This window comes from Ovis canadensis, chromosome 8 (genome assembly GCF_042477335.2).
Source record: "Ovis canadensis isolate MfBH-ARS-UI-01 breed Bighorn chromosome 8, ARS-UI_OviCan_v2, whole genome shotgun sequence".
Classification (NCBI taxonomy): Eukaryota; Metazoa; Chordata; class Mammalia; order Artiodactyla; family Bovidae; genus Ovis; species Ovis canadensis.
In genome coordinates, this window is record NC_091252.1 from 21,435,164 (window position 1) to 21,462,029 (window position 26,866).

A 26,866-nucleotide genomic window follows, 5' to 3' on the forward strand; every position below is an offset into this window, starting at 1 on the left:
CTCAGTTTATTTGCACAGATTTGATTCTCTCATTTTCTTCTCTTTCCCAAGAGAATCGTGAATCTTATATGACTCATCTGGGACCGATAAATGTACTATTTACATTCCTCAATTTAACTTCACATACTTTTTCTGTTACATTTATCAGATTTAAAATAGAAAACTAATTTGAATTCTCTTAGCCAAACACATATACCCACACACACATGCACTGTCTACTGTGTGCCAAGGAGGATACTGACTTACTGCTTAGAGAGACTTATCAAGGGATGAGTTCAAAGAAGTATTTATAAAACAACTGAAACTTAGAATTCTGAGTTTTTTCTTTACCCAAATAAAATATTATGTTTTTTTCTTGCTCATAAGTGTATGGGCAGAAGAGACTTAACAGTTTTTCCTTTTTTGATATGCTTCTTAGTTAAATCCCAAATGTTCATTTTGAATAAGATTTAAATATATGTATAATCAAGATCAGAGTTCTGGACAAATCATTATCCTTTTTATTTGTAGGTCAAAGAATTCTTTGAAATTATTTCTTAGAACCCCAGGATTAGAAGAGAACATAAAGATCATCTATTTTAATCCACATTTTAGATTTTAATGTCCCTCCACAGAATTCCACTGAAGGGTTTGTCTAGTAATAAGAAAAATCTTTCACCACGTAAAGATTATTAGTTATTAAAACTAATTCAAGAATATAATTTATTGCTTTAAATCATGAGTTCATTTTGCTATGTATTGCAAAAATTGTACAGTGCTTATCTTGCATTTTAATCCAATCTTGACAATTTTAATTACTCATAATTCTTTGGCCTTATACTAGTAAATCAAATATTTACTCTCACCAAAAATGAACTGTGATCATTAACTAAGAATATTGGATTAAGGCAATTGAACCACTGTACCACCAACGGAAAATTCACTTAAAATGAAGAAAGTAGGGAAAACTATTAGACCATTCAGGTATGACCTAACTCATCCCTTATGATTATACACTGGAAGTAACAAATAGATTCAAGGGATTAGATCTGATAGACAGAGTGCCTGAAGAACTATGGACAGAGGTTCATGACATTGTACAGGAGGTGGTGATCAAGACCATCCCCAAGAAAAAGAAATACAAAAAGGCAAAACAGCTGTCTGAGGGGGCCTCACAAATAGCAGAGAAAACAAGAGAAGCTAAAGGCAAAGGAGAAAAGAAAAGATACACCCATTTGAATGCAGAGTTCCAAAGAATAGCAAGGAGAGATAAGAAGGCCTTCTTCAGTGATCAATGCAAAGAAATAAAGGAAAATAATAGAATGGGAAAGACTAGAGATCTCTTCAAGAAAGTTAGAGATACCAAGGGAACATTTCATGCAAAGATGGGCACAATAAAGGACAGAAATGGTATGGACCTAACAGAAGCAGAAGATACTAAGAGGTGGCAAGAATGCACAAAAGAACTGTACAAAAAAGATCTTCATGACCCAGATAACCACAATAGTGTGATCACTTATCTAGAGTCAGACATCCTGGAAATGTGGTCAAGTGGGCCTTAGGAGGCATTGATATGAACAAAGCTAATGGAGGTGTTGGAATTGCAGTTGAGCTGTTTCAAATCCTAAAGATGATGCTGTGAAAGTGCTGCACTCAGTATGCCAGCAAATTTGGAAAACTCAGCAGTGGCCACAGGACTGGAAAAGGTCAGTTTTCATTCCAATCCCAAAGAAAGGCAATGCTAAAGAATGTTCAAACTACCACACAAATGTACTCATCTCACAGGCTAGCAAAGCAATTCTCAAAATTCTCCAAGCCAGGCTTCAACAGTATGTGAACCATGTACTTCCAGATGTTCAAGTTGGATTTAGAAAAGGCAGAGGAACCAGAGATCAAATTGCCAATATCCACTGGATCACAGAAAAATCAAGAGAGTTCCAGAAAAACATCTACTTCTGCTTTACTGACTATGCCAAAGCCTTTGACTGTGTGGATCACAACAAACTGTGGAAAATTCTTCAAAAGATGGGAATACCAGACCAACTGATCTGCCTCCTGAGAAATCTACATGCAGATCAAGAAGCAACAGTTAGAACTGGACGTGGAACAACAGACTCCTTCCAAATTGGGAAAGGAGTGTGTTAAGGCTGTTGTCACCCTTCTTATTTAACATAGATGCAGAGTACATCTTAGGAAATGCTGGGCTGGATGAAGCACAAGCTGGAATCAAGATTGCCGGGAGAAATATCAATAACCTCAGATATGCAGATGACACCACCCTTATGGCAGAAAGCAAAGAAGAACTAAAGAGCCTCTTGATGAAAGTGAAAGAGGAGAGTGAAAAAGCTGGCTTAAAACTCAACACTCAAAAAACTAAGATTATGGCATCCGATCCTATCACTTCATAGATGGGGAAACAATGGAAATAGTGAGAGACTATTTTTGGGGGCTCCAAAGTCACTGCAGGTGGTGACTGCAGCTATGAAATTAAAAGACACTTGCTCCTTGGAGGAAAAGCTATGACCAACCTAGACAGCGTATTAAAAAGCAGAGACCTTACTTTGCCAACAAAGGTCCTTCTAGAAAGAAAAAAAAAAATCTTTCCTAAATATTTTATTATACCCTCCAAATCCTTAACCATTTAAATACTTGTGAATTTTGACTGTTAAAGTGGCACTGAAAGTTTAGAAGTAGCCATACAGCTGAATTCAACTTACACATACACAGCACTATGGCATACAAACAGTCACTCTTGTGTACGGGAAAAAATTTAGGATGTGAAATACAGTACTTTTAATTGTCTAACCCTAGTAGACTGGCCTGTATAAATGGCCACCAGATATAATATGCTGATAACTGTAATACTAACTACAATACATAATTAGAATTATATAATTACTAATTAATCACAATTATAATACTAATTATAGAAATAATCCACTATGATGGAAAGGAGGAAAGGCTGGAATTTCCTAAGGGCAGAGATCATCCACCAGTCAACCTTTAAAGAACTGGTATGAGTGTAAATGAGTGTGTATGCTGGCATGTCTTGGGAGCATTGGGGTAATGCAACCAGAAACTCTGGCTTCTGAAACTAGTCAACTTCCCCTCCCCATCAAGGCACTCCTAAGCTTCCAGCTTCCTGGGGATTCGCCAACAACACAATGTTTTGCTAAGAACTGCCTATTAAGGAACTACTCTCATCTCAGCTAGATAAAGCCCTTAAGGGGCTTCCCAAGGGTAATCCTTAGACTACAGAGGTTTCTGGAAGATAAGAAGTCCATTTCTGTTCCAAGCATGCTCTGTTCTTCTCCTTTTAACCAACAGGAGTAAAAACTGCAACTTTTCCTTTACTTAGGATTGAAACTACAGCTACGGACCCTGACACCAGATCACAAAACAACATAAACCTCAGGGTATAGGAGAAAAAAACATACTAGTAAACAGTAGAGAGATCTAAGAGAACACGTTCATCTTTTCCCCTCAAAATGCCTTTAAATGATTAGTTGTTAGAAAACTTTGCAGTGAACAATCTTAGAAGATGTACCTTTTAAACTTTTCAGTGGTTCTTCTTTACAATATCTACAAAGTGCCATTTAGTTTTTTTTTTTTTTTCTTTTAAAAAATCAGAACAGGCTTGGGGCCAAAATTCTACTGCCAAACAAAAGTACCACTTTATCAAGCAACTGCCTAAAAATAAAAGCGTATTATTTTTGAGACAGAACCAAGTTTAGTATTCTGCCACTGTACTTGGAACATGTACTTTAAAAGGCTCTCTTTGTGGCCTGGGAAAATAAGCGACACCATTGTACCCACCCAATGGGCAGCTGCCCCACTTCATGTAGATGGTACGTGGCTGATGTGGCTCATGGAAGATCTGGGCACTCATCGGTCAAGCATCTTTCCTGCACAGAGCCACCAAATGAAAGCTTGGGTTTTGGTGCAAGCTAATGTATCATAATGTCTTAGAGACCATCTTTTTATGACCAGGAGCTACATGTCTCAATTTTAAGGTTAAAGGCAAAAAACAACAACAACAAAACCTTTCTGTGGATTTCCTATTTTGAAATACCTAGAAATTTCCTCTTTTGTTGGAATCACCTGTAACTTTCAAATAGAGCTACACCCTGTGAGTCTACCAGATTTGTGGTATTTTAGTGGTTTCCAAATTTGGTTGCAGTCCATGGGGTCGCAGAGTCAGACACAACTGAGCAACTGAACAACAACAATGACAAATTTGGTTGCTCACTGGAAGGACCCAGAGAATTATTTTAGAAACCTTGTTCTCGGGGTCCCACTGAGATCTATCTCCAGAAATCTTTATTTGATAGGGCTCTCCAAGTACTTATGATGAACATAATTCAGTTTGATTTGGGAACCACCTTCACAACCCTTTTCTAAATTAATTGTCCTTCCAGTTTTCCCTCTGTGCACAACGTTTGTCTTTTTCTCCCCAATTAAGTGTTTTCTCAGATTTATCTACCTTTGTACTTTTTTCCTGTAAACTGCCTTAAGTACTTTGGTAAGATAAGTGATGATAAAACTATCAAAATACATAGATGGTATTCTTTTTGGTATTTCTGTTAAGTGGAAACACATTTTAGCAATAACATTGTCAAGTTCCATCAAGTTCCGTTTCATGATAGTAAAGTGTTAGTCACATAGTCATGTTCAGCTCTTTGGAACCCCATGGACTTACAGTCCACCAGGTTCCTCTGTCCATGGAATTCTCCAGGCAACAATACTGGAGAGGGTTGCCATTCTGTTTTCCTGGGGATCTTCCTGACCCAGGGATCAAACCCAGGTCTCCTAGTTTGCAGGCAGATTCTTTAACGTCTGAGCCCCCAGGGAAGCCCTTACGATGGTAAGAAAAGAATCAAAGTTATAAAACTCCTGAACATAGGCAACCATTTTACAGTCAGTGACAAAATCCAATTTTTACTTATTTCCTGGAAATTAGATACTATGTTCTTTTAGTTCACAATCCATTTTACACTATGGATTAGATCAAATCAATACAGCGCAACAAACTTTTATTGAGTCTAATCTTAGGCACATGGGATACAGAATTAAGTCTTAGAATCTACCGTTCTTCAAAGAATTCACGATAGAGTAAGAGAGACATTTTAAAAATAGTGTGGAAAAGGTGAAGCAAGTACAAGTTGTTGAAGGAACGCATCTGAGAGATCAACTCTTATCAGGGTGGACAGCTGTAATGAAAGGAAAGGTTTATCATCACCTAGAGGAGGTGATACGCCGACTGGGGACGCGTTGAAGTTTGCCAGCCTATCAGTGAGAGGCTTGAGGGAGTGGAGCGCATCTAAGGGAGATGAAACAGCCTGTGGAAACGTATGAACGTGTTACAGTTTCCCCTGTGTTTAGGGCGCAGTGTCTGGGGATTGCTGCTATGGGAGGTTAGCGCCTCCTAGTGGCAAGGACTGAGGCTTCAAACTAGTTTCTAGCCTTGAGTAGACTTTAAGAAAGCTTGGACTTCAACTTTAGATGAAGGTTTTGAAGTCAAGGAAAAGTCATGTGATCACATGGGAATTCTGAGAGGGAAAACCTGGCCGACCGTGTCGGCTGGACTGGGTTGGGTTTGGGTGGGGATTAGACTAGAGACAAAGAGACCAGTAGAAGGCTGCTGTTCCAAGGAAGCAGGAATGGCAGGAGGGGGCAACTGTCAGGACATTCTAAGAGCAGAATGTTCAGTGTACCTAGTGGCTCACTGAATGTGGGAGAGAAGAACTGAGGGTGTCATTTCAGCCCAGGTTTCTGGCTTGGGAGTCTAGGGAGACAGAGACCACCAACCTAGACGGGAAAATCAGACCTGAGAGAAATAGAATTCACTCTTAGACAATCCACTCCAGTAGTCTTGCCTGGAGAATCCCATGGACGGAGGAGCCTGGTGTCCATGGGGTCGCGAAGAGTTGGACACGACTGAGTGACTTCACTTCACTTAGACATATTAAATAGTTTTTAGAATATTTGTAAGTTTGGTAACACCCAGATATAAAGTAACCAAAAAGTTGAATTATAAATATGATGTGGTTTATAGCAAACTAACTGATCAGTTAACACATCACCAACCTGTCACTTATGTAACTATATATGGTTCTGAACCCAATCAAATAGGAATCACACCTTTGTTCCTGTTCTAAACGAAATGTTCCTTTTAATGTAGCTTGAAGTCATATATGTTTCCCTATGAGAAGAGTTAGGTTTTTAAAATAATCTGGCCCCAAATTTACATTCAAAATATTACACACATGGTCACAACTCCATGCCCTGTTTTCAATAGAGTACCCAAAGCCATGTGATCCAAAACAGCAGATTTTAAAAATAACTCCGAATTTCCTTGACAAAGATTTGTAAGTCACATCAGGTTATATGTTCTTAACTTCCCATTTAGATTTTACAAAGACAATTACTAATTACAAAATTAGTTGACTTACCCCAAAGATGTTCCCTACCCTGAAGGAGAGAGATGATCCATGGGCTGTTTGGTTATCTGGAGATGAATGTAGCATTGAAGAGTGGCTTAACAGCAGAGAACATGATTACTCAGAGAGGACTGTTTCTCCCCCAGCTCCTTGTTGGAAGAGGACCCTTCGAGGTCCTACCCACCTGTGGGCTGTTGTCTACAGACGTGGGTTTTATCCCAGGCTATAGTCTTTTGCTGCTATTGGCTTCTGTTCAAAATTATCTCCCTACTCCAGTCCTCAGCATCACAACCTGCACATACTACGTCCATTCTGGATATTTTTAACTTCCATCTCAGTCAAATAATCACTAAACATTTTTCTAGTTTTTTAAAAAATCACCATCAAACCAAGTATACTTGTTGAATATATCTGATCTCCAAGTAGAAACACTTTGGCCAATGGAAACAATTCTATTATTGGCCCAAAGCATCTATCATATCAGCATCTTCATGGATGCCCTTAAACAGTGTAGATACTGGGAAGTGTGCTCGGGAGGCAGCTCTAGGGAATCAAGAGTAATTCTGTGGTGGATGCTGGGTTGTACCATGTTCAGGTACCTCATCCTCCAGCTCTGAGTTGAATTTTGAGTTGTATTTATATGTGTAACAGGCACTTAATGTTGACCAAATTTTAAAACACATTTAGAACTTCTGGTGATTGCACTTTATTAAAGAATATTCCTAGGACTATTTTTTATACTATCATGGCCATCCTTTTGTGTTCTTAAAAGTTGTAGACAAATGACAAAATCTATAGCGAAAATAACAATAATATGCTTAAAAATAACAACAGTCATATTTATAGAGCACTGCCTTTGTGTCAAGCATTTTCCAGGTATTATTTCATGGAAGAGTAAGTACATAGATTAAATTTTCTCCCTTCCACAGACAAGAAAACAAAACCTGGAGAACTTATGTAACTTGGCTAAGGTGAAAGCGGGTGCCTGAGCAGGGATTCCGCGGAGTTTGATGCAGAATTCTCATTCCTGTACATGCCTCAGCATCCCTTAAGGAGTAAAGTAGGGCCAGTGGAGGAGGGCATTTGGAAAGACATTGAACAGAAGACAGTGGTGGTAGTGGGGTTATTCTGTTCACACAGGTAGAAAATGATACAATTTGTCAACTAGTAAATTTTTTCTCCTTCAAAGAACAGGAGGACAATACTTTTGTGTGTGTGGCTATGCTATGCATCATGTGGAATCTTAGTTCCCCTACCAGGGATGGAACCCACGCCCTCTACAGTGGAAGCACGGAGTCTTAATCACTGGACCAACCACCAGGGAAGTCCCAGAAACAGTTCTTTGAGATCTGAAGAAGTGGTTTTCCAAGCATGGTCTGGGGACTCCTGAGGATCCCACAGATGCTTTTAGAGGGTCTGTGAGGTCAAAATAATTTTTATAGCCATATTGTATGGTAAAAACTGTTTTCATAATAATACTAAGATGCTCATTTTTTCCACAAGTGTGCTCACAGTAAAATATTCCATGACTACATGACATACTGCAACAGATCGAATGTAAAAGCACATATAAAAAGGTAGCTGTCTTCTGTTAGGTCTACCATAAAGAGGTTAAAGACAGCAAAACAATGTCACTCTAATTTTTTAAATTGGGATTTTTCATAAAAATATCTCACTGATGTTACTATAGAATAGTTTTAATATTTTAAAAAATGAACTAAAATTTTAGAAATATTCTCAGTTTTAATTTATAACATAGTAAGTATTGACAGACATAAGCCATACAAACAAATACATTTCAGGGAATTCCCTGGCGGTTTGGTGGTTAGACTCCATGTGTCCATGGCAAGGGGCCTGGGTTTGATTCCTGGTCAGGGAACTAAAATCCTACAAGGCGGTGTGGCCAAAAAAAAAAATTTTTTTTTTTTTTTCAAATTTTAGTTCTGAAAATACAGAGTTTGAACACGTCTATTCTGTGATCAGATGTAGACTACTTTATTATAGAATCAATGATAGCATGGCTTCCTATTTCAGAATCACTTGAAGAGCCATGTTGTAAATGGAAATGAACTTGGATGATTTAGTGTTGTAGCTCTGAGAGTTTAGTGACCATTATCACTAAATCACAAAATCTTGCTCCATTACACATTTCACTCATACAGGAGACCTGAATAGTGTATACAGCAGTGAAAGGTGCTGTCAGCAAGGCTATGAGAAACAGAAGTTTTCTTACAGTCCAAGAGGATGAGTAACAAACCATCACAAAGCCTGCTGCCTGAGAAGTCTAGACCAACATGACTTTTTAACTAAGACAACACACATTTAATCAACCACTTCCACACATGAAAACACTGTCATTACTGCTCCAAGACCACGCTTTTTTGCCACCTTCAAAATTTGGGGATCTATTGTTAAAGGTGTGTCTATTTAAGAGGCAGAAAGAGGACTTTGCACATTTTATCTTTCTGTGACTCAAACTTTTCATGTATTTTTTCATGTCCACTCCTTTCTTCCTCTTCTGAACCCCATGACTCTTCCCTCAAAGTTTCTATTCCTTTTTTTTTTAAGTACAATAAATAACATGAAAGAGAACAGAGGAGACACTTTCATACTAAGAGAACCACTAGTAATTATTTCACCATATATGAAGTAATTCAAACCTTCAACTCAAGATGGGTTTTCAATTGGTGTTAATTTTTCCATTGCAATGAGCTGAGAGAGAGCTATTCAAATTCCAGTAACATTTGACAATAAATGCACTACAAGAATTATTCTTCAGTCATCAGAAATATGGTAACAGCTGAGCAGTATCCAGGTAAGTGGTAAGGCCTCTAAGAACTAACATTATTATGTTTATCCTACAGATACATGCCTACCGAAGTGCTAGTTGCTGAAGGTTTGAACAAGAGAAGACGTTTCCTGCCTTTCACGCTCCCAAACGGCCAGGGCAGAAGCCACCTTCCCAGACAATGATAACACAGTATGTCAAGTGCTGTCAAGGCTGATGGAAGTTGGGCCCTGAGAAGAGGGAGGTAGGGAGCCACGATGGACAGAGCAGTGAGTCGCACCGTGGGATTGGAGAGGGGATTTAGGCCGAGGGCCATGTGTTGGCTGGCACACTGACGCCTTGTGTGAGCAGCGGTGTGGTCACAACCCAAATGGTGTACTTGTGCTTACGTGTGCATGCATGCAGAGCCCAGGTGAGGTAGGACAGACACCCTTACCACGTAGAAGAACACCATGGGTAAAACAGACTTGTGTTGAAGGTTCTCCAGAAAAATGAGTTGTTTGAGCAGAGGCCCTTATCCAGCATCTCTTCTATGAGATAATTCTCCCGACAAGGACATGAAGAATCTTAGCACAGCAAGGTTTCAGGGTCCAATTTAAAAATAATGCTCTTGTATCTTTGCCTATTAAGAATTTATACCACATGGGCCAATGAACAGACAAAGCATATTAAAAATGCAATACTAAAAGCTTAAAATTATTTATAATCTGAAATACATTTTATTACAATATGCCCACAAAGTAATATATGATCATACTATATCTATAAAAATCATATTATATAATCAGATACTAGTTTCTGAAAGCTAGTTCTCAAGACAAATCCTAGGTAACTCAGCGAAAGGCAATTTAGAAATAGAAATATGTTTCTATTTGAGGAAAAATGGTTCCCCTGATAGCTCAGTTGGTAAAGAATCCACCTGCAATGCAGGAGACCCTGGTTTGATTCCTGGGTCAGAAAGATCTGCTGGATAAGGGATAGGCTACCCACTCCAGTATTCTTGGGCTTCCCTTGTGGCTCAGCTGGTAAAGAATCCACCTGCAATGAGGAAGACCTGGGATTGATCCTTGGGTTGGGGAGATCCCCTGGAGAAGGGAAAGGCTACCCACTCCAGTATTCTGGCCTGGAGTATTCCAAACAGTCGGACTCTGACTGAGAGACTTTCACTTTCTATTTGAGGAACACTTCTATTTGAGATTGGACTACTTTTTGAGACATTGTAACAATCTAGTTATGGGCATCAGGTCATGCAATTTTACTGCTGCTGCTAAGCTGCTTCAGTTGTGTCCGACTCTGTGCGACCCCACAGATGGCAGCCCACCAGGCTCTGCCGTCCCTGGGACTCTCCAGGCAAGAACACTGGCTAATCTAGATTTTGTGTCTGAGTGTCTGTGCATGCCAGTGTGTGAGTATGGAAGTGAACTGAAAGTTGCTCAGTTGTGTCTGACTCTTTGTAATCCCACGGACTATACAGTCCATGGAATTCTCCAGGCCAGAATACTAGAGTGGGTAGCCTTTCCCTTCTCCAGGGGATCTTCCCAACCCAGGGATCAAACCCAGGTCTCCCACATTGCAGGCGGATTCTTTACCAGCTGAGCAACAAGGGAAGGCCATGAGTATGGAAACTATGACCCAAAATCATTAACTCTTCAACTTTCACAGAAAATTCATGTAAATATATTATAAGAATTTAATTGCATATTTTAAAAGAAAGTTCATCCTTTTCTTTTTTGAAATATGGGGTTTTAATTTATTTGGCAGCAGCCATGGAGTCCCAAGTTTAACGACAGCTGATTAAATGGTTTTTTTCCCCTTACTTTTTTATTGAAAAAGAATCGAAACTATGTTGGCACAGACTGCATTTCTCATCCTAAATGGTTTAACATTTGCAGTATTTTGTATATGATATGTGTGTCATCTGAAACAGACTTTTTCCCATTAAAAATAATCAAAGAGAAAAAGATGATGTTTGCATTTTCTTTGTTCGAGGTGTTTATTGCATCTCAGAGGGCGTACATGCACTGGATTTTTGAACCGAAATACAAAGAAAAGCCAGTTGAAATTGGTTTTAGGTAATTTTCCCCATTACAGTGTATGTTATCCCCACAGTAAATTCAGATACAACCACTTTTAAATGGTACCATACATCTATTGAGTAATTTGGAAAAAAGGCAAACACCTTTCCAACCCAATATGCTTTAACAAAGAGCAGCCAAGCCACTAGCAACACTGATCAACAGTGACCTCATGTATGCATCAACATCTTAAAGCCAAGCCATCAGCACAGACGATATGACGACAACTTAAAAATTAAAGAATACAGTATGTACAGTAAAGAATACAATTCTCTGATTTCGTTTAAATTCTAATCACAATGGTACAACAAAATCTACTTGGAGCTCAGTTGAGGGATGGAAGAACACTAGTCTACAGAACACACAAAGAAATACTAAATTAACAGATGTACGTAAACCCCACAAGAAAATAAAAAGATTTGCAGTAAACTTTAAATTACAGCTATACCTTGCGGTGCCTTCATAATCACTTGAATAGCACACTTCTAATTGCATTTTCACAGACAAGATGGAAACAGACCCTTTACTTTCAGTGCACTGAATCAAGAATGAACAAGTAGGTCAATTTAGATGCAAAACCTGTCAAACATAATTAAAGTAGATAATTTAATACAGCAGTGATTAAATATGGAATTCTTCCCATATGATTTTTCATTCTTGATTAAGGTAGCTTTGAGGGGAAATATTTGTTATGGACATTAACCTTTATATTTTTTTTAAAATAAAATTTCTTAACATATATAGCGCCACAAAAATAAACATTTCCCACCACAGCTGAAGTTCCTGTGACTGGAAAAGTGTACTCCACACCGAAAAAAGTTCTGTATATTTAAGAGTGTTTTCCTTACTATCTGATATTATCACACTATATTTGTAACGCAGATACAGAAGAAAAGAGAATTTATGGGGAGAGTTCAGGTGTGTCCAAAAGTTATATATACATTGAAACCTTCAAAAACACAGACACGTCTTTCCCAATGGCTCACCACACAACAGCTGCATCATCCGTCCATGGGCGAGGTCCAGAGAGCACTAAAGGCATCAGAAACATCCATTCATTGTTTACATCACGCAACACACAAAGAACCCACATACACTACAACTTTGAGAGTAGGGATAACAGCTAAGGTAGTACACGTTCCTAATGTTCACTTTCACAGCTGTGCTACACGTTGTGGAAGAGAAGTTATGAATAAGCATTGGGATTGGTACTGGTGGCTCCCTTTGAAACTCTGAGCATCAATTTTATTTGAAGTCTCCAAAGTCATTAGTTTTTTTTCCTATTCAGTCACAAAAATTGCAGCTGTAAAGATAAAAAAGCACTTGAATTAGAAAACAGTATTATAGTAGTTCTCAAACATTTTACCTTCCTTGCAATTTTACTTCGCTGTTTTACACAGCAGGTCTTCATATTACCAAAGTCACATTTAAACACTTGTCACAATTCTTTAAGACAAGCTTAAAGTTTCATTCAGGAAAATTAAAAAAAAATTTTTTTTTCAATGTATAGCTTCATTTTAAGCAAGCAAATTCTATTGGCAAAACTTGGAAATTGGATACTTTCTAAGTATCCAATTTCCAATTTCTAAGTATACTTAGAAAAAATCTTAGCAAGACATTCAGTATCAATTAAAAACAGTTAATCTTAAGGGCAGTGAAAAAAAAGGGGGAGGGCAAGGACTTCGTTTCCTGGGGTTCTTTTCAGTTAAGGTTTTCAAGGAGCCACTAAGTACTTGTACAAGTGACAGAACAGAGAGAGGGGAGACATCCCCAGTGATGCAAAGCCTTCATTTACAACACGCCCTCTCCCCTCGCTGATGTCTCCCGTGCTGTGTCATCTCTGCCAGGAACCCCTTCCTGGGGTCTCCAGGCTTAGGCATGGGGGTAACTCTCCTTTGTAACACTGTCTGCGTCTGTCCCTCTTTTGGCTGAATCTGAGAGCAGAGGGTGTCTCAAGCACTTCTGTTTCGGGCACTTCTCAGAATTCCAGCACACGTGGACAGCAACATTTCTGAATAACAAGTGCTGCTTCCTGCTGTACTCTTGGCCATTTCTGAAACTTCAGCTGCTAAGAAATAAGTGCTTGATGTCTTATTTACGCATCTACATGATGCCCACCTCAGCCCAATCCAACCCAAAGTGGAACAGAAAAGTTGGGCTCAAGGAGAATTACTTGGCTGAGATGTCAAGGCCTTAAAATGATCAATTATTAATGTTGTATGAAGAAAAAAAAATCACAACGCAGAAATCCACAAAATTCATCGTAGGCATCAGAGGAAGTTTAAATATATATATATAGTAGATGTATGATAAAAAGAACACTAGACAGGGGTTCAAAAACTTCAACACTCATACTTCTCTTCCAGTGTGACCCTGGGCAAATCACTTAATGCCAAGGGACAGTTTCTTTAGCTGTGAAATGGAAGCCAAAGTATCTGGCTAGCTTATCCTGCAGGGTTTGCTCTCCAACAGAGGTGATCAAAGAGTTAATTACTGGGAAGAATGAAAAATACTGTGTAAATGAAAAGCATCATTACTAGTGTTCACCCACATTCAGCAAGTATTGGGTTGGCCAAAAAAGTTCGCTCTGGTTTTTCTGTAACATGAAAAATTTGAATGAATTTTTTGGCCAACTTAATATTTGTTGAGAAGCTATCCACTGTGTCAGGTTCTGGGGTTAACAGCAAATCGTCTTCATTAGTTTGCTTCTATAAGTCCACTATTAGCCATAATGTAATTTCACAAATTACATTAGAAATTTAAAACTAGAATGTTAGAAATGAAAATTTTGCCTGAATGCAGAGATACAAAGGGTAATAAATCTAAGCTTTACTTGATGAGGCCAAATAAGAATAAGCAAAATAAAATTACAATTGTCACCAAATATATTCTTAGTTTCTAAATGAAGTATTATAAATGTTACCTTTCCATAAATTCTAGTCATTATAGAATGCAGTAGTAATTTTCTAATTTATGAAGTAGCTTGGGCAAACATTTGCTTTATTAGCATAATCTGTGTGTTTTCCAGGGTAAGGACAATTTGGAGGTTTCTCTCCCTCTTAGTTTTGCAAATTAAGTAAGATTAAAAAATCACTGACAAAGATAGCTTTCAATATGGATTTCAAAAGCATACACATTCAAACAATTATTATCATATATATGTATTAAAGACACAGAAGTACAAATATTATACCTAATAAAACAGCTAAGCATAGCATAGGTCACTATTACAAGCCCCCAGGAAAAGCTCAATATCAGATACCTTAAATTGTTTACAAGAAATCCTTGATGTTAAGATCCGCTAATGGGTCCTTTGCTGGAGGTTTCTTGGGACTCTGAGAGGCAGGTGTAGGGCTTGGAGAAAGCTAACGAGGAAAAGCCAGCCCAAGACAGTGGAGACAGAAAGCAAACAGAGATAGATAAGCGTTAGGCCAAGCACATACCACAGAAAACAAACATGCAGAAGGTTAGATGGCTAAAGTTTACAAAATCTACTTTGTTCTACTTAGTCACAGGGTTGTTTTGGATTTTGGATTTAAAAAACACACTTCAAAGGATACTGGCTTTCTTGAAATTATTTGACATCAAATTTAGCCAAAGTAATATTTGAGGACTCTTGTAGAACAATATGGGTATTAGTTAGGGAAGATGTGAAAAACTAGTCACATTAAAGCTATTATGAATACATAGTGAAAAAAACAACTTCTCTATTCAAAGCATTGTGACTTTGAGTTATTAGTACCTCTAAACTAATAAAGGAATATAAATGACTTTTCTCAGAGAGTGAGTTCAAAGGAAAAATGGAAAGAAAACAGCTTGCAGAAAGTCACTTAAGAAATTACTTTAAAATATTAGCTAAATAGACTAAAACTTCATATAAAGTATTTTAAGTGAACACCTGTCAAATCTGGGGGTACTGTTTGTTTTCGGATGAGCAAATAGTCTAGCTGTGAATGTCACTGAATTCCAATCTTGCCTATCCAGCTTGTAGAGAAGATTAATTATTAGATGCTACAGAGAAGAATCATACTAAACCTGAAGCAAAAGCAACCAAAAATTTACTTACCTTGTTTCTGTTTAATGAATACCTAAATTATTTCATTGTGTGACAAACATAAGTTTTGGGAACAGGCTTTTGCAGGAATGTTAGGGTTCAAAGCCTTGAAAAATGTCATGGAGTCTACATAGAACAATAACTAACATGTATCCTTTGAGCTAATTAATCTTCTATGCTTGTAACAAGATGGAAACTCAGGAACCTGGGACAAAAGGGCAGGGATGTATGTTTTCTTTTTTGGTTCTGTAAACAAAGCTCCAGAAATAAGGAGTTTTAGATTTGTTCCTTTGTCCAGAAACTATTGATTAACTGCAGTAAGTATCAGTCAAATTTCAATTTTTAAAATTGAGATCCTAGCTCATGGAAAGGCCAGGAAAAAATAAATATAAAGGGTCAAAGTTGTTTGGAAGATAAGAAACTCAAGGACTGGTCCATAATTAATAATTAGGTGATATGACATTGTGACTCCAACCAACTGACCTACAGTGCAAGAGTCCACACACCAGTAATGAAAAATTTCTATGTCTTCCAAAGCTACTAACTCATGTTTGCTTTCTTATCTAGTATCTAATCAGCTATGATTCTTCTCTGATGTAGGAAATACAGCTTAAAGATTGTATAAATATGGCATACCATTTCCCAAATTACCATAAATTCAATTAAATGATTAAAACACTGTTTTCATTGTATCATCTATTTTTCATTTTCATCCTTTGAATTAAGTAAACAAATTGATGCTATGCAACACTGGTATCAAGCAGGAAAACTACCTTATACAATAAAACTATATTATTTCTAAAGCATTCAGCACACCAAATACAGTAAGACTTTGAAAAATCTCAGTAACATCCTTTCAATTTCTGTTTTTCAAAAAGGTGGCAGATAGTCATGGATATATTTAACCATCAAGGAAATATTCATAAGTGAGATTCTTTCTTGGAATTTAAATATATCTAGATTGACTGTAATCCCAACTATGAAACCCAAAACTTCCCACCATATCCACTTCCCACCCACCACCCTCCCCCACACTCTCCCACCCCAAACAACTTGAGGCAGCTTCATTATCTCAGAGCAGAAGAGAAAATTCCTCAGGAAGCCAGTGCTTTGGTGTTGGCCTCGAAGGCTGGAGGCTCTTACATTTCAAATTTATCTTTTTGGACACACACCATCACTCTCCTGGTCATTATGGCTTTTGAAGGGTTAAAGTAAAGAAACTGAAGCCAATTTTGGGAACAGGTAGAGAAAGAATTTAGAGATGATTCAAGGAAGAAAAGGGGATTAAAGTACATTCAGAAGGTTCACAATAGGATTCCTATTGTGAGGCTGAGACAACAGAAACACAAGTGATAAATTTAAAAATATACAACAGAAGTGAAACTGTTTACTGATACCCTTAAAATATATTAGAGAAATGTGTTTTGAGTGCTCAGCATGGTGCCAGTAGTTATAATGTTCTTCCTCCATCCTAAATCAGTTTCTCATGGTGAAAACTTCTTTGGTTCTACATATACCTTCACTTGGGCCAGGCATTTATGAGAGGAATAAACAAAGGGTGACTTATCAGTACGAATATCATTATTAGCTGCAAAACAGTTCAACAAAGTGCATATATTTTAGGATCTTTGCAAATAAAGGTAGCACACTGTATAGTAAGAAACTTGGCCTCATCAAAAGAGACGTTTGCCCTTTGTCCTGGACCCTAGTTGGTAACTTCTAAACCTTTGGAATTTACCTAGTACCAGGAATGTCTTTGTTATTCAGAGTGGGTTTGTGGCACCACACCTGGTCATTTATGCTAACTAGGTAACTCAGGGTTGGGGGCTGGCCATGCCAGAAAATCAACCATGTGATTAAACAGTTCAGTCTTTGGGCCCACAGGATATGAACTTGACCTTGGGGGGGGAAGGAGGCTGGAGAGGGAGTTCAGCCACGTGAGACATGATTCAGTTAGTCATTCCTATAGAATGAGAGCTTAATAAAAACTCTGCGTCCTGAAGCTCAGGTAAGCTTCTTGGGTTAGCAGCACTGCATGCGTATCCTCACACAGTGATGCCGGCTGGGTAAGGCATCCCTGAGGACAAAGAAGCTTCATGTGGGATCCTCCCAGGCTTTGCCCAGTGCACCTCTCCTTTTGGCTGGATCTGTTTGTATCTTTTCACTGTAATAAAACTGTCATTGTAAAGTTAGTGCTTCCCTGAGCTCTATGAGTCCTTCTAGAAAACTGCGTAGTCTGAGAGTGGTCCTGGGAACCCTTGAATCTGCAGGCAGCTGGTCTGAAGTGAGGGTGACCTTTGGGACCTGAAGGGTCTGATGAGGGCAGTCTTGTGGGAATTGGTCCCTCAGGCTGTGCTGCTGTTGTTGCTGTTCAGCCACTCAGTCGGGTCTGACTCTTTGTGACCCCATGGGCTGCAGCACACTAGGCTTCCCTGGCCTTCACCATCTCCTGCAGCTTGCTCCAACTCATGTCCATTGAGTCAGTGATGCCATCCAACCATCTCATGCTCTGTTGCCCGCTTCTCCTCCTGCCCTCAATCTTTCCCAGCAACAGGGTCTTTTCCAATGAGTTAGCTCTTTGCATCAGGTGACCAAGATACTGGAGCTTCAGCTTCAGCCCTTCCAATGAACATTCAGGGTTTATTTCCTTTAGGATGGACTGGGGTTTGATCTCTTTGCTGTTCAAGGGACTCTGAAGAGTCCTCCAGCACCACAGATAGAAAACATCAGATCTTCAGCACTCAGCCTTCTTTATGGTTCAGCTCTCACATCCGTTCATGACTACTGGAAAAACCATAGCTTTGACTAGACAGACCTTTGTCAGTAAAGTGATGTCTCTGTTTTTTAATATGATGTCTAGGTTGGTCATAGCTTTTCTTCCAAGGGATTTTCCAGGCAAGAGTACTAGAATGGGGTGCCATTGCCTTCTCCGTGCAAGGAGCAAGTGTCTTTTAATTCCATGGTTGCAGTCACCATTTGCAGTGAATTTGGAGCCCAAGGAAATACACTGTTTCCATTCCCTCCCACCCCCCACCCCCCCCATACATTTGCCATGAAGTGATGGGACTGGATGCCAAGATCTAGGCTTTACAGTTTGGCAGACTCACTGCAGTTAGTGTCACTAGTCTTGGGCAAACTTAGCAGCAAGGAGTACGGTGTCCCTAACCTTAATTTTGGCTAACTCTAGGAAAACATAATAAGACAATGGACTAGAGCTACTCATTTTTTTCCTGGAATAAATGCCTAGATATTTTAAACACCAGGTAGTTCTCAGGAAACATTCCAAATTAAGGAAAGGCATGGAGGGACCTCAGGATAGTTAGTTTTTTCTACCATTTTCCTTTAAATGTCACCATGTCACCACTGTTCATCTGTCTTCCTTGTTCCCTTTACTTCTTCCCAAGCACCAAACATGAAGATGGCATCAGCTAAGAACATTTTCAAATCATCGGTCACATGACAGTTTACACTTATAAATTAGCGTTATTCTTTCGTGGACCTTTAAAAACTGACCTGTGTGCCAGGTACAGCGGCAACTCCAAAGGGTGGCCTCATCATGGGCTGTGCAAACATGACAGGCTGCTGAGGCATCATGGGCATGCCTGTCCCTGCCGGAGGCTGAAAAAAGCAGAAGTGTTCACAGTCTGAGTGGAGTCCACTCTGGCAATGCCCTGACGATGTCTTTCATATGTTAAAGAAAATTTCTGAGGAATCCAAGTTTGTGAAAAAGTATCACTTGTAATTTTTTACAAAGATGCTTACTTAAATTTATTTTTATTTATGTTTTTGGCTATGCTGTGTGGCACGTGGGGAATCTTAGTTCCCCAACCAGGGACTGAACCTGTGCACCCTTACAGTGGAAGCATGGATTCTTAACCACTGGACCGCCAGGGTGCACACTCAACTGTGTCTGACTCTTTGCAACTCCTCCTCTATCCATGGGATTTCTGAGGCAAGAATACTGGAGTGGGTTGCCATTTCTTCCTTCAGGGGATCTTCCCAACTCAGGGATTGAACTCGTCTCTCCTGCATAGGCAGGCAGATTCTTTGCCACTGAGCCCACCTTGGAAACTCCAGACCATCAGATAAGTTCCTACAACTTGTACTTTAGAATGATGGGTGTTGTGAGGCTGGCAGATGGCAGGGAACCACTGAGGTGCCTGAGAAGCCTGGCTGGCCAGACAGCATCCTTACCCCAATCAGGATTTGCTGTTGTTTATCTATCTTCTGTATGTATAGTTCTTAAACAGGTAAAGACTTGTTTTTTCTTATGGGAAATAGTCCTAAAATTTGCTAGTGATAAAGTGGTAAGTGAAAAGTCAGTATACTGATGAAAAGTTAATTTTGATGATTGAGCTAAGAGCCAGGTCACTGGTTTGGTAAACAGTACCCCAAAAATGACATTATCGGTGCACTACAAAATTTATTTTGATGGTGGAAAATTATTTTAAGTGTCTTATAACTGACTTGATCATGTCCTGTGTAGACTACTTAATGTCTAAAGCAGATGACTTAAATTTTAAATTTTACTCTTCTGCATTATGGGAAGAATTATATTCTATAGTTAATCTGGGATTTGGCAAAGTCCTTAGAAGTATTAATTACAATTTTTAAAACAGGTCGTCACTCACCATTGCAAACCCTGCTCCAGGTTGTCCGACAGATGGGGCCCCGGCAACAGGAGGAACTGAACTGGTTGGAGGTACAGCTCCTTGCTATCAAAAGAACCACAAAACACATACACACACACACACACACACACACACACACACACACACACACACACACACACACCAAACAAAAAGAACCAATATAATATGGCTTTAAAAGGACAGAATATAACTTTTAAATGCATGCTCTTAAGTATGTGTAAAGATATAAAGAAATCTCAGATTTCAGTTTTCAATTTTAAAAATAGGCACTAGCACCACACCAGTGATACAAAGGTTACTAACATGATGTTCACCATGTGGAGCTACTGGGGCTCAGCTTATGCTCTCTACCTACTTATACCACCTTCAATGTAAAGAAGTCAAATTTTTCTAAACTTTTTTGTGTCTAATCATTATATTCTCCAATAGGCATTGAATTAGAAATTTGAGGAATGCTTTCATTTACATGTTTAAAGCTTGGTTTCCATTTCCCCACACTTAAAAAAATTAATTTATTTTTTAATTGAAGGATAATTGCTTTATAGAATATTGTTCCTTTCTGCCAAATATCAACATGAATTAGCTATAGGTATACATATGTCCCCTTTCTCTTGAACCTCCCCTCATCTCCCTCCCCATCCCACCCCCCTAGGTTGTTACAGAGCCCCTATTTGAGTTCCCTGAGTCATACAGCAAATTCCCATTGGCTATCTATTTTACATATGGTAATATAAGTTTCCATGTTACTCTCTCCATACATCTCATCCTCTCCTTCCTCCCCCGTCCATAAGTCTGTTTTTTATGTCTGTTTCTCCACTGCTGCCCTGCAAATAAATTTATTGGTACCATCTTTCTAGATTCCATATATATGCATTAGTATACATGGGAAATAGATGGGGAAACAATGGAAACAGTGTCAGACTTTATTTTGGGGGGCTCCAAAATCACTGCAGATGGTGACTGCAGCCATGAAATTAAAAGATGCTTACTCCTTGGAAGAAAAGTTATGACCAACCTAGATAGCATATTCAAAAGCAGAGACATTACTCTGCCGACTAAGGTCTGTCTAGTCAGGGCTATGGTTTTTCCTGTGGTCATGTATGGATGTGAGAGTTGGACTGTGAAGAAGGCTGAGTGCCGAAGAATTGATGCTTTTGAACTGTGGTGTTGGAGAAGAATCTTGAGAGTCCCTTGGACTGCAAGGAGATCCAACCAGTCCATTCTGAAGGAGATCAGCCCTGGGATTTCTTTGGAAGGAATGATGCTAAAGCTGAAACTCCAGTACTTTGGCCACCTCATGCGAAGAGTTGACTCATTGGAAAAGACTCTGATGCTGGGAGGGATTGGGGGCAGGAGGAGAAGGGGACGACCGAGGATGAGATGGCTGGATGGCATCACTGACTCGATGAACGTGAGTCTGAGTGAACTCCAGGAGTTGGTGATGGACAGGGAGACCCTGCGTGCTGCGATTCATGGGGTCGCAGAGTCGGACATGACTGAGCGACTGAACTGAACTGAAACAATATTTACAGTCCATGGGGTCACACAGAGTCAGACACGACGGAGCAAGTAAACAACCACCAACCAACCATACAATGGTTCCCTGGTGGCTCAGCGGTAAAGAATCCACCTGTCAATGCAAGAGACACAGGTTCAATCCCTGGATTGGGAAGATCCCCTGGAGAAGGAAATGGCACCCTACTCCAGTATCCTTGCCTGGGAAATCCCGTGGACAGAGGAGGCAGGCGGGCCACAGTCCATGGGGTCGCACAGAGTCAGACACAACTGAGCGACTAAACCACCACCAACCAACCCTACAATATTTATATTTCTCTTTCTGACTTCACTCTGTATAACAGGCTCTAGGTTCATCCATCTCATTAGAATGGACTCAAATGCGTTATATTATATGGCCGAGTAATATCCCATTGCATACATGTACCACAGCTTCTTTATCCACTCATCTGTCCATTGACATCTAGGTTGCTTCCATGTTCTAGCTATTTTAAGTAGAGATGCAATGAACATTAGAGTGCATGTATCTTTTTCAGTTTTGATTTTCTCAGGATATATGCCTAGGAGTGGGATTGCTGGGTCATATAGTGGTTTTATTCCCAGTTTTTTATATTATTCTTTTCTGTGTTATATTTGCTTCTCTCTGACTTCTGACTGTTGTACGTTTGTACAAAGACCAAAATTAATTAGAAGTTTTAGGAAGCATTTCCCTGGTGGCTCAGATGGTAAAGCATCTGCCTGTAACGCAGGAGACCTGGGTTCGATTCCTGGGTCAGGAAGATCCCCTGGAGAAGGAAAAGGCAATCCACTCTAGCACTCTTGCCTGGAAAATCCCATGGACGGACGAGCCTGATAAGCTACAGTCCATGGGGTCGCAAAGAGTCGGACACGACTAAGCGACTTCACTTTCAGGAAGCATTTAGAAGACTACACATAATACTACTCACATATCCCATTTCAGGCTCAGGTTTGAGAGTTTTCAGTCATATACTAACACCCCTAATGCTTCCCTTAGGCATAAAATTAACCCTACTGCAATCCCTTGAAATTTACACTGTCCTCCAGTTCAGATGTAGCCTTGAAAATAACACCACACATTCCCAGGAATAGTATCACAAGGAGCAGAAAATATTTTAATTATTTGCTTTGTCTTGTCTCTTGTCTAGGTGGCTTTCTAGAAACACTGGCTCAAAAGCCTTATTGTTATCTTGCCCAACTGGGAACCCATCTAGTGCTAAAGCTGTTATCTGAGGACATTTGTGGAAAATACTTAAAGGCAAATTTTTCAGTTGTTGCTGTATCAGGTAATGGATATCAGTCACGGCAAATAGCAGCTTAAACAAAAAGCTCGGAGGAAAGGCTGGAGAATGAGATGCTTTGAGGATTAAGGGTTTGAAAAATCCAGACATCCTCCTGGGAAATTAGATAGCCATGCACATGCCCAGGGCTATGCACATACTCCGGAAAGACTTGAGATGCCTCTGGGCTGACTTGGAGGCTTTAAGCAAGCGGTAGTAATTCCTAAGGTGGAGTTACAACCTGCCTGGTTGAGTCTCAAGTCATGCCTAACACACACACAGAGCCCCTCTGCAAATACCAAGAGATATTTTTGGTTCCAGGAGTTTAAGTAGTATCTGTCTAATTCTCAGCTGACCAAGTAGCTAAAGGACAAAACAAGCAAGCAAATAACTCCCTCTACCAAAGTAGCAAAACAACAATAACAAAAAAAGTAGCAACAACAAACCTTGGGGAAGGGTAGAACATGATTTTCAGTGCTGCCGTATTATAATATTCAATGTATTCAGATTCCAATAAAAAAATTATGAGATATGAAAAGAAACAAGAACATATAGCTCATATGCAGGAGAAAGATCTCAACTCAATAATCTAAACTTCTACCATAAGAAACTACAAAAAAGAAGAACTAATTCTAAAGTGAGCAGAGAAAGGAAATAAAAACAATTAGAGCAGAGAAAAATTAAAAAAAGAATGAGAAAACAAAAGAGGAAAGAAAAGATCTTTGAAAAGATCAATAAAATGAATAAACTTTCAAGTAGACAAGAAAAAAAGAGAAACCTAAATGACCAAAATCAGGAAAGGAAGTGGAGATATTACTACCAATCTTACAGAAATAAAAAGAATTAAAAGGATATAAGAAATTATACGCTAAAACATTAGATAATCTAGATGTAAGTCAAACTCCAAGAAAGACACAAACTACCAAACCTGACTCAAGAAGAAATAAAAAAAAATCTAAATAGATGTATAGCAAGTAAAGAGACTGAGTTAGTAATCAAAAACTTTTGATCGCAGAGATGCCCAGAATCAGATGGCTTCACTGGTCCATTCTATTAAAGGTCCCTTCTCAAGCTCTCAAAAAAACAGAGAAGGAACATTTTCTAATCATTCTTTGATGCCGGTATTACTGTGATGCCAAATACAGACAAGGACATCATAAGAAAACTACAGCCAAATTCTTTACAAATATAAATATAAAAATTCTCAACAAAATACTAGCATACCACATCCACATCTAGCAGCATATTAAAAGAATTACAGCCCATGACCAAGTGAGATTTATTCCAGAAATGTAAGGTTGGATCAATTAATGTAATATACTATAATAATATAAGAAATAAAAGAAAAACTGATCTCAGTATATGCAGAAAAAGTGTTTCACAAAATCCACAATCCATTCATGACACAACAACACTAAATAAACTAGAAATAGAAGGGGAATTCCTACACCTGATAAAGGGCATCTACAAGTAACTCACAATGAGGTCAGGGGTGGTGGCAGTGAGGAGCTACCCCACGTCCAAGGTAAGGAGCAGTGGCTGCGCTTTGCTGGAGCAGCCGTGAAGAGATACCCCACGTCCAAGGTAAGAGAAACCCAAGTAAGATGGTAGGCACTGAGAGAGGACATCAGTGGGCAGACAGATGGAAACCACAATCACAGACAACAGGCCAATCTGATCACATGGACCATGGCCTTGTCTAACTCAATGAAACTAAGCCATGCCGTGTGGGGCCAAGACGGATGGGTCACGGTGGAGAGGTCTGACAGAATGTGGTCCACTGGAGAAGGGAATGGCAAACCACTTCAGTATTCTTGCCTTGAGAACCCCTGGAACAGTATGAAAAGGCAAAAAGATAGGACACTGAAAAATGAACTCCGCAGGTCGGTAGGTGTCCAATATGCTACTGGAGATCAGTGGAGAAATAACCCCAGAAAGAATGAAGGGATGGAACCAAAGCAAAAACAACACTCACTTGTGGATGGTACTTGTGATAGAAGCAAGGTTTGATGCTGTAAAAAGCAGTACTGCATAGGAACCTAGAATGTCAGGTCCATGAATCAAGGCAAATTGGAAGTGGTCAAACAGGAGATGGCAAGAGTGAACACTGACTTTCTAGGAATCAGCGAACTAAGCGAACTAAGGAATTACAGCGAACTGTAATGGGTGAATTTAACTCAGATGACTATTATATCTATTACTGTGGGCAGGAATCCCTTAGAAGAAATGGAGTAGCCATCATGGTCAACAAAAGAGTCCAAAATGCAGTACCTGGATGCAATCTCAAAAACGACAGAATGATCTCTGTTTGTTTCCAAGGCAAACCATTCAGTATCACAGTAATCCAAGTCTATGCCCTGACCAGTGACACTGAAGAAGCTGAAGTTGAACAGTTCTATGAAGACCTACAAGATCTTCTAGAACTAACACCAAAAAAGATGTCCTTTTCATTATATGGGACTGGAATGCAAAAGTAGGAAGTCAAGAAACACCTGATGTAACAGGCAAATTTGGCCTTGGAGTATAGAATGAAGCAGGGCAAAGGCTAATAGAGTTCTGCCAAGAGAATGCACTGGTCATAGCAAACACCCTCTTCCAACAACACAAGAGAAGACTCTACACATGGACATTACCAGATGGTCAACACTGAAATCAGATTGATTATATTCTTTGCAATCAAAGATGGAGAAGCTCTATACAGTCAGCAAAAGCAAGACCAGGAGCTGAATATGGCTCAGATCATGAACTCCTTATTGCCAAATTCAGACTGAAATTGAAGAAAGTGGAGAAAACCACTGGACCATTCAGGTATGACCTAAATCAAATCCCTTATGATTATACAGTGGAAGTGAGAAATAGATTTAAGGGACAAGATCTGATAGACAGAGTGCCTGATGAATTATGGATGGAGGTTAGTGACATTGTACAGGAGACAGGGATCAAGACCATCGCCATGGAAAAGAAATGAAAAAAAGCAAAATGGCTGTCTGGGGAGGCCTTACAAATAGCTGTGAAAAGAAGGGAAGTGAAAAGCAAAGGGGAAAAGGAAACATAGCCCATCTGAATGCAGACTTCCAAAGAATAGCAAGGGGAGATAAGAAAGTCTTCCTTAGTGATCAATGCAAAAAAATAGAGGAAAACAACAGAACGGGAAAGACTAGAGATCTCTTCAAGAAAATTAGAGATACCAAGGGAAGATTTTCTGCAAAGATGGGCTTGATAAAGGGCAGAAATGGTATGGACCTAACGGAAGCAGAAGATATTAAGAAGAGGTGGCAGGAATACACAGAAGAACTGTACAAAAAAGATATTCATGACCCAGATAATCATGATGGTGTGATCACTCAGCTAGAGCCAGACATCTTGGAATGTGAAGTTAAGTGGGCCTCAGGAAGCATCACTATGAACAAAGCTAGTGGAGATGATGGAATTCCAGTTGAGCTAGTTCAAATCCTGAAAGATGATGCTGTGAAAGTGCTGCACTCAATATGCCAGCAAATTTGGAAAACTCGGCACTGGCCACAGGACTGGAAAAGGTCAGTTTTCATTCCAATCCCAAAGAAAGGCAATGCCAAAGAATGCTCAAACTACTTCACAATTGCACTCATCTCACCCACTAGTAAAGTAATGCTCAAAATTCTCCAAGCTAGGCTTCAGCAACACATGAACTGTGAACTTCCAGATGTTCAAGCTGGTTTTAGAAAAGGCAGAGGAACCAGAGATCCAATTGCCAACATCTGCTGGATCATCGAAAAAGCAAGAGAGTTCCAGAAAAATATCTATTTCTGCTTTAATGACTATGCCACAGCCTTTGACTGTGTGGATCACAATAAACCGTGGAAAATTCTGAAAGAGATGGGAATACCAGACCACCTGACCTGCCTCTTGAGGAATCTGTATACAGGTCAGGAAGCAACAGTTAGAACTGGACATGGAACAACAGACTGGTTCCAAATAGGAAAAGGAGTACGTCAAGGCTGTATATTGTCACCCTGCTTATTTAACGTATATGCAGAGTACATCATGGGAAACACTGGGCTGGAGGAAGCACAAGCTAGAATCAAG

General features: G+C 39.4%; 1 protein-coding gene and 1 non-coding gene across 18 annotated transcripts in view; one reads left to right on the top strand and one right to left on the bottom strand.

Annotated features, from left to right (window-relative positions):
* Window positions 1–11,175: 11,175 nt before the first annotated feature.
* Window positions 11,176–26,866, bottom strand: part of SNAP91 (synaptosome associated protein 91) — a 172,168-nt gene continuing 156,477 nt past the window's right edge. For 10 of the 17 annotated variants that reach the window (XM_069598991.1, XM_069598997.1, XM_069598986.1 and 7 more), the window contains 4 exons: window positions 19,968–20,051; window positions 18,850–18,954; window positions 14,545–14,647; window positions 11,176–12,585 (listed from right to left, as the gene is read on the bottom strand). In XM_069598991.1, the coding sequence (XP_069455092.1) occupies window positions 14,555–14,647; window positions 18,850–18,954; window positions 19,968–20,051 (282 nt within the window). In that variant the 3' untranslated portion in view covers window positions 11,176–12,585; window positions 14,545–14,554. The remainder of the gene's footprint in view (window positions 12,586–14,544; window positions 14,648–18,849; window positions 18,955–19,967; window positions 20,052–26,866) is intronic. The other 7 variants (XM_069598999.1, XM_069598994.1, XM_069598998.1 and 4 more) reach the window with 1 other exon arrangement.
* Window positions 22,211–22,283, top strand: TRNAY-GUA (transfer RNA tyrosine (anticodon GUA)). The gene has a single exon. It is a non-coding gene; the product is annotated as a tRNA-Tyr (tRNA).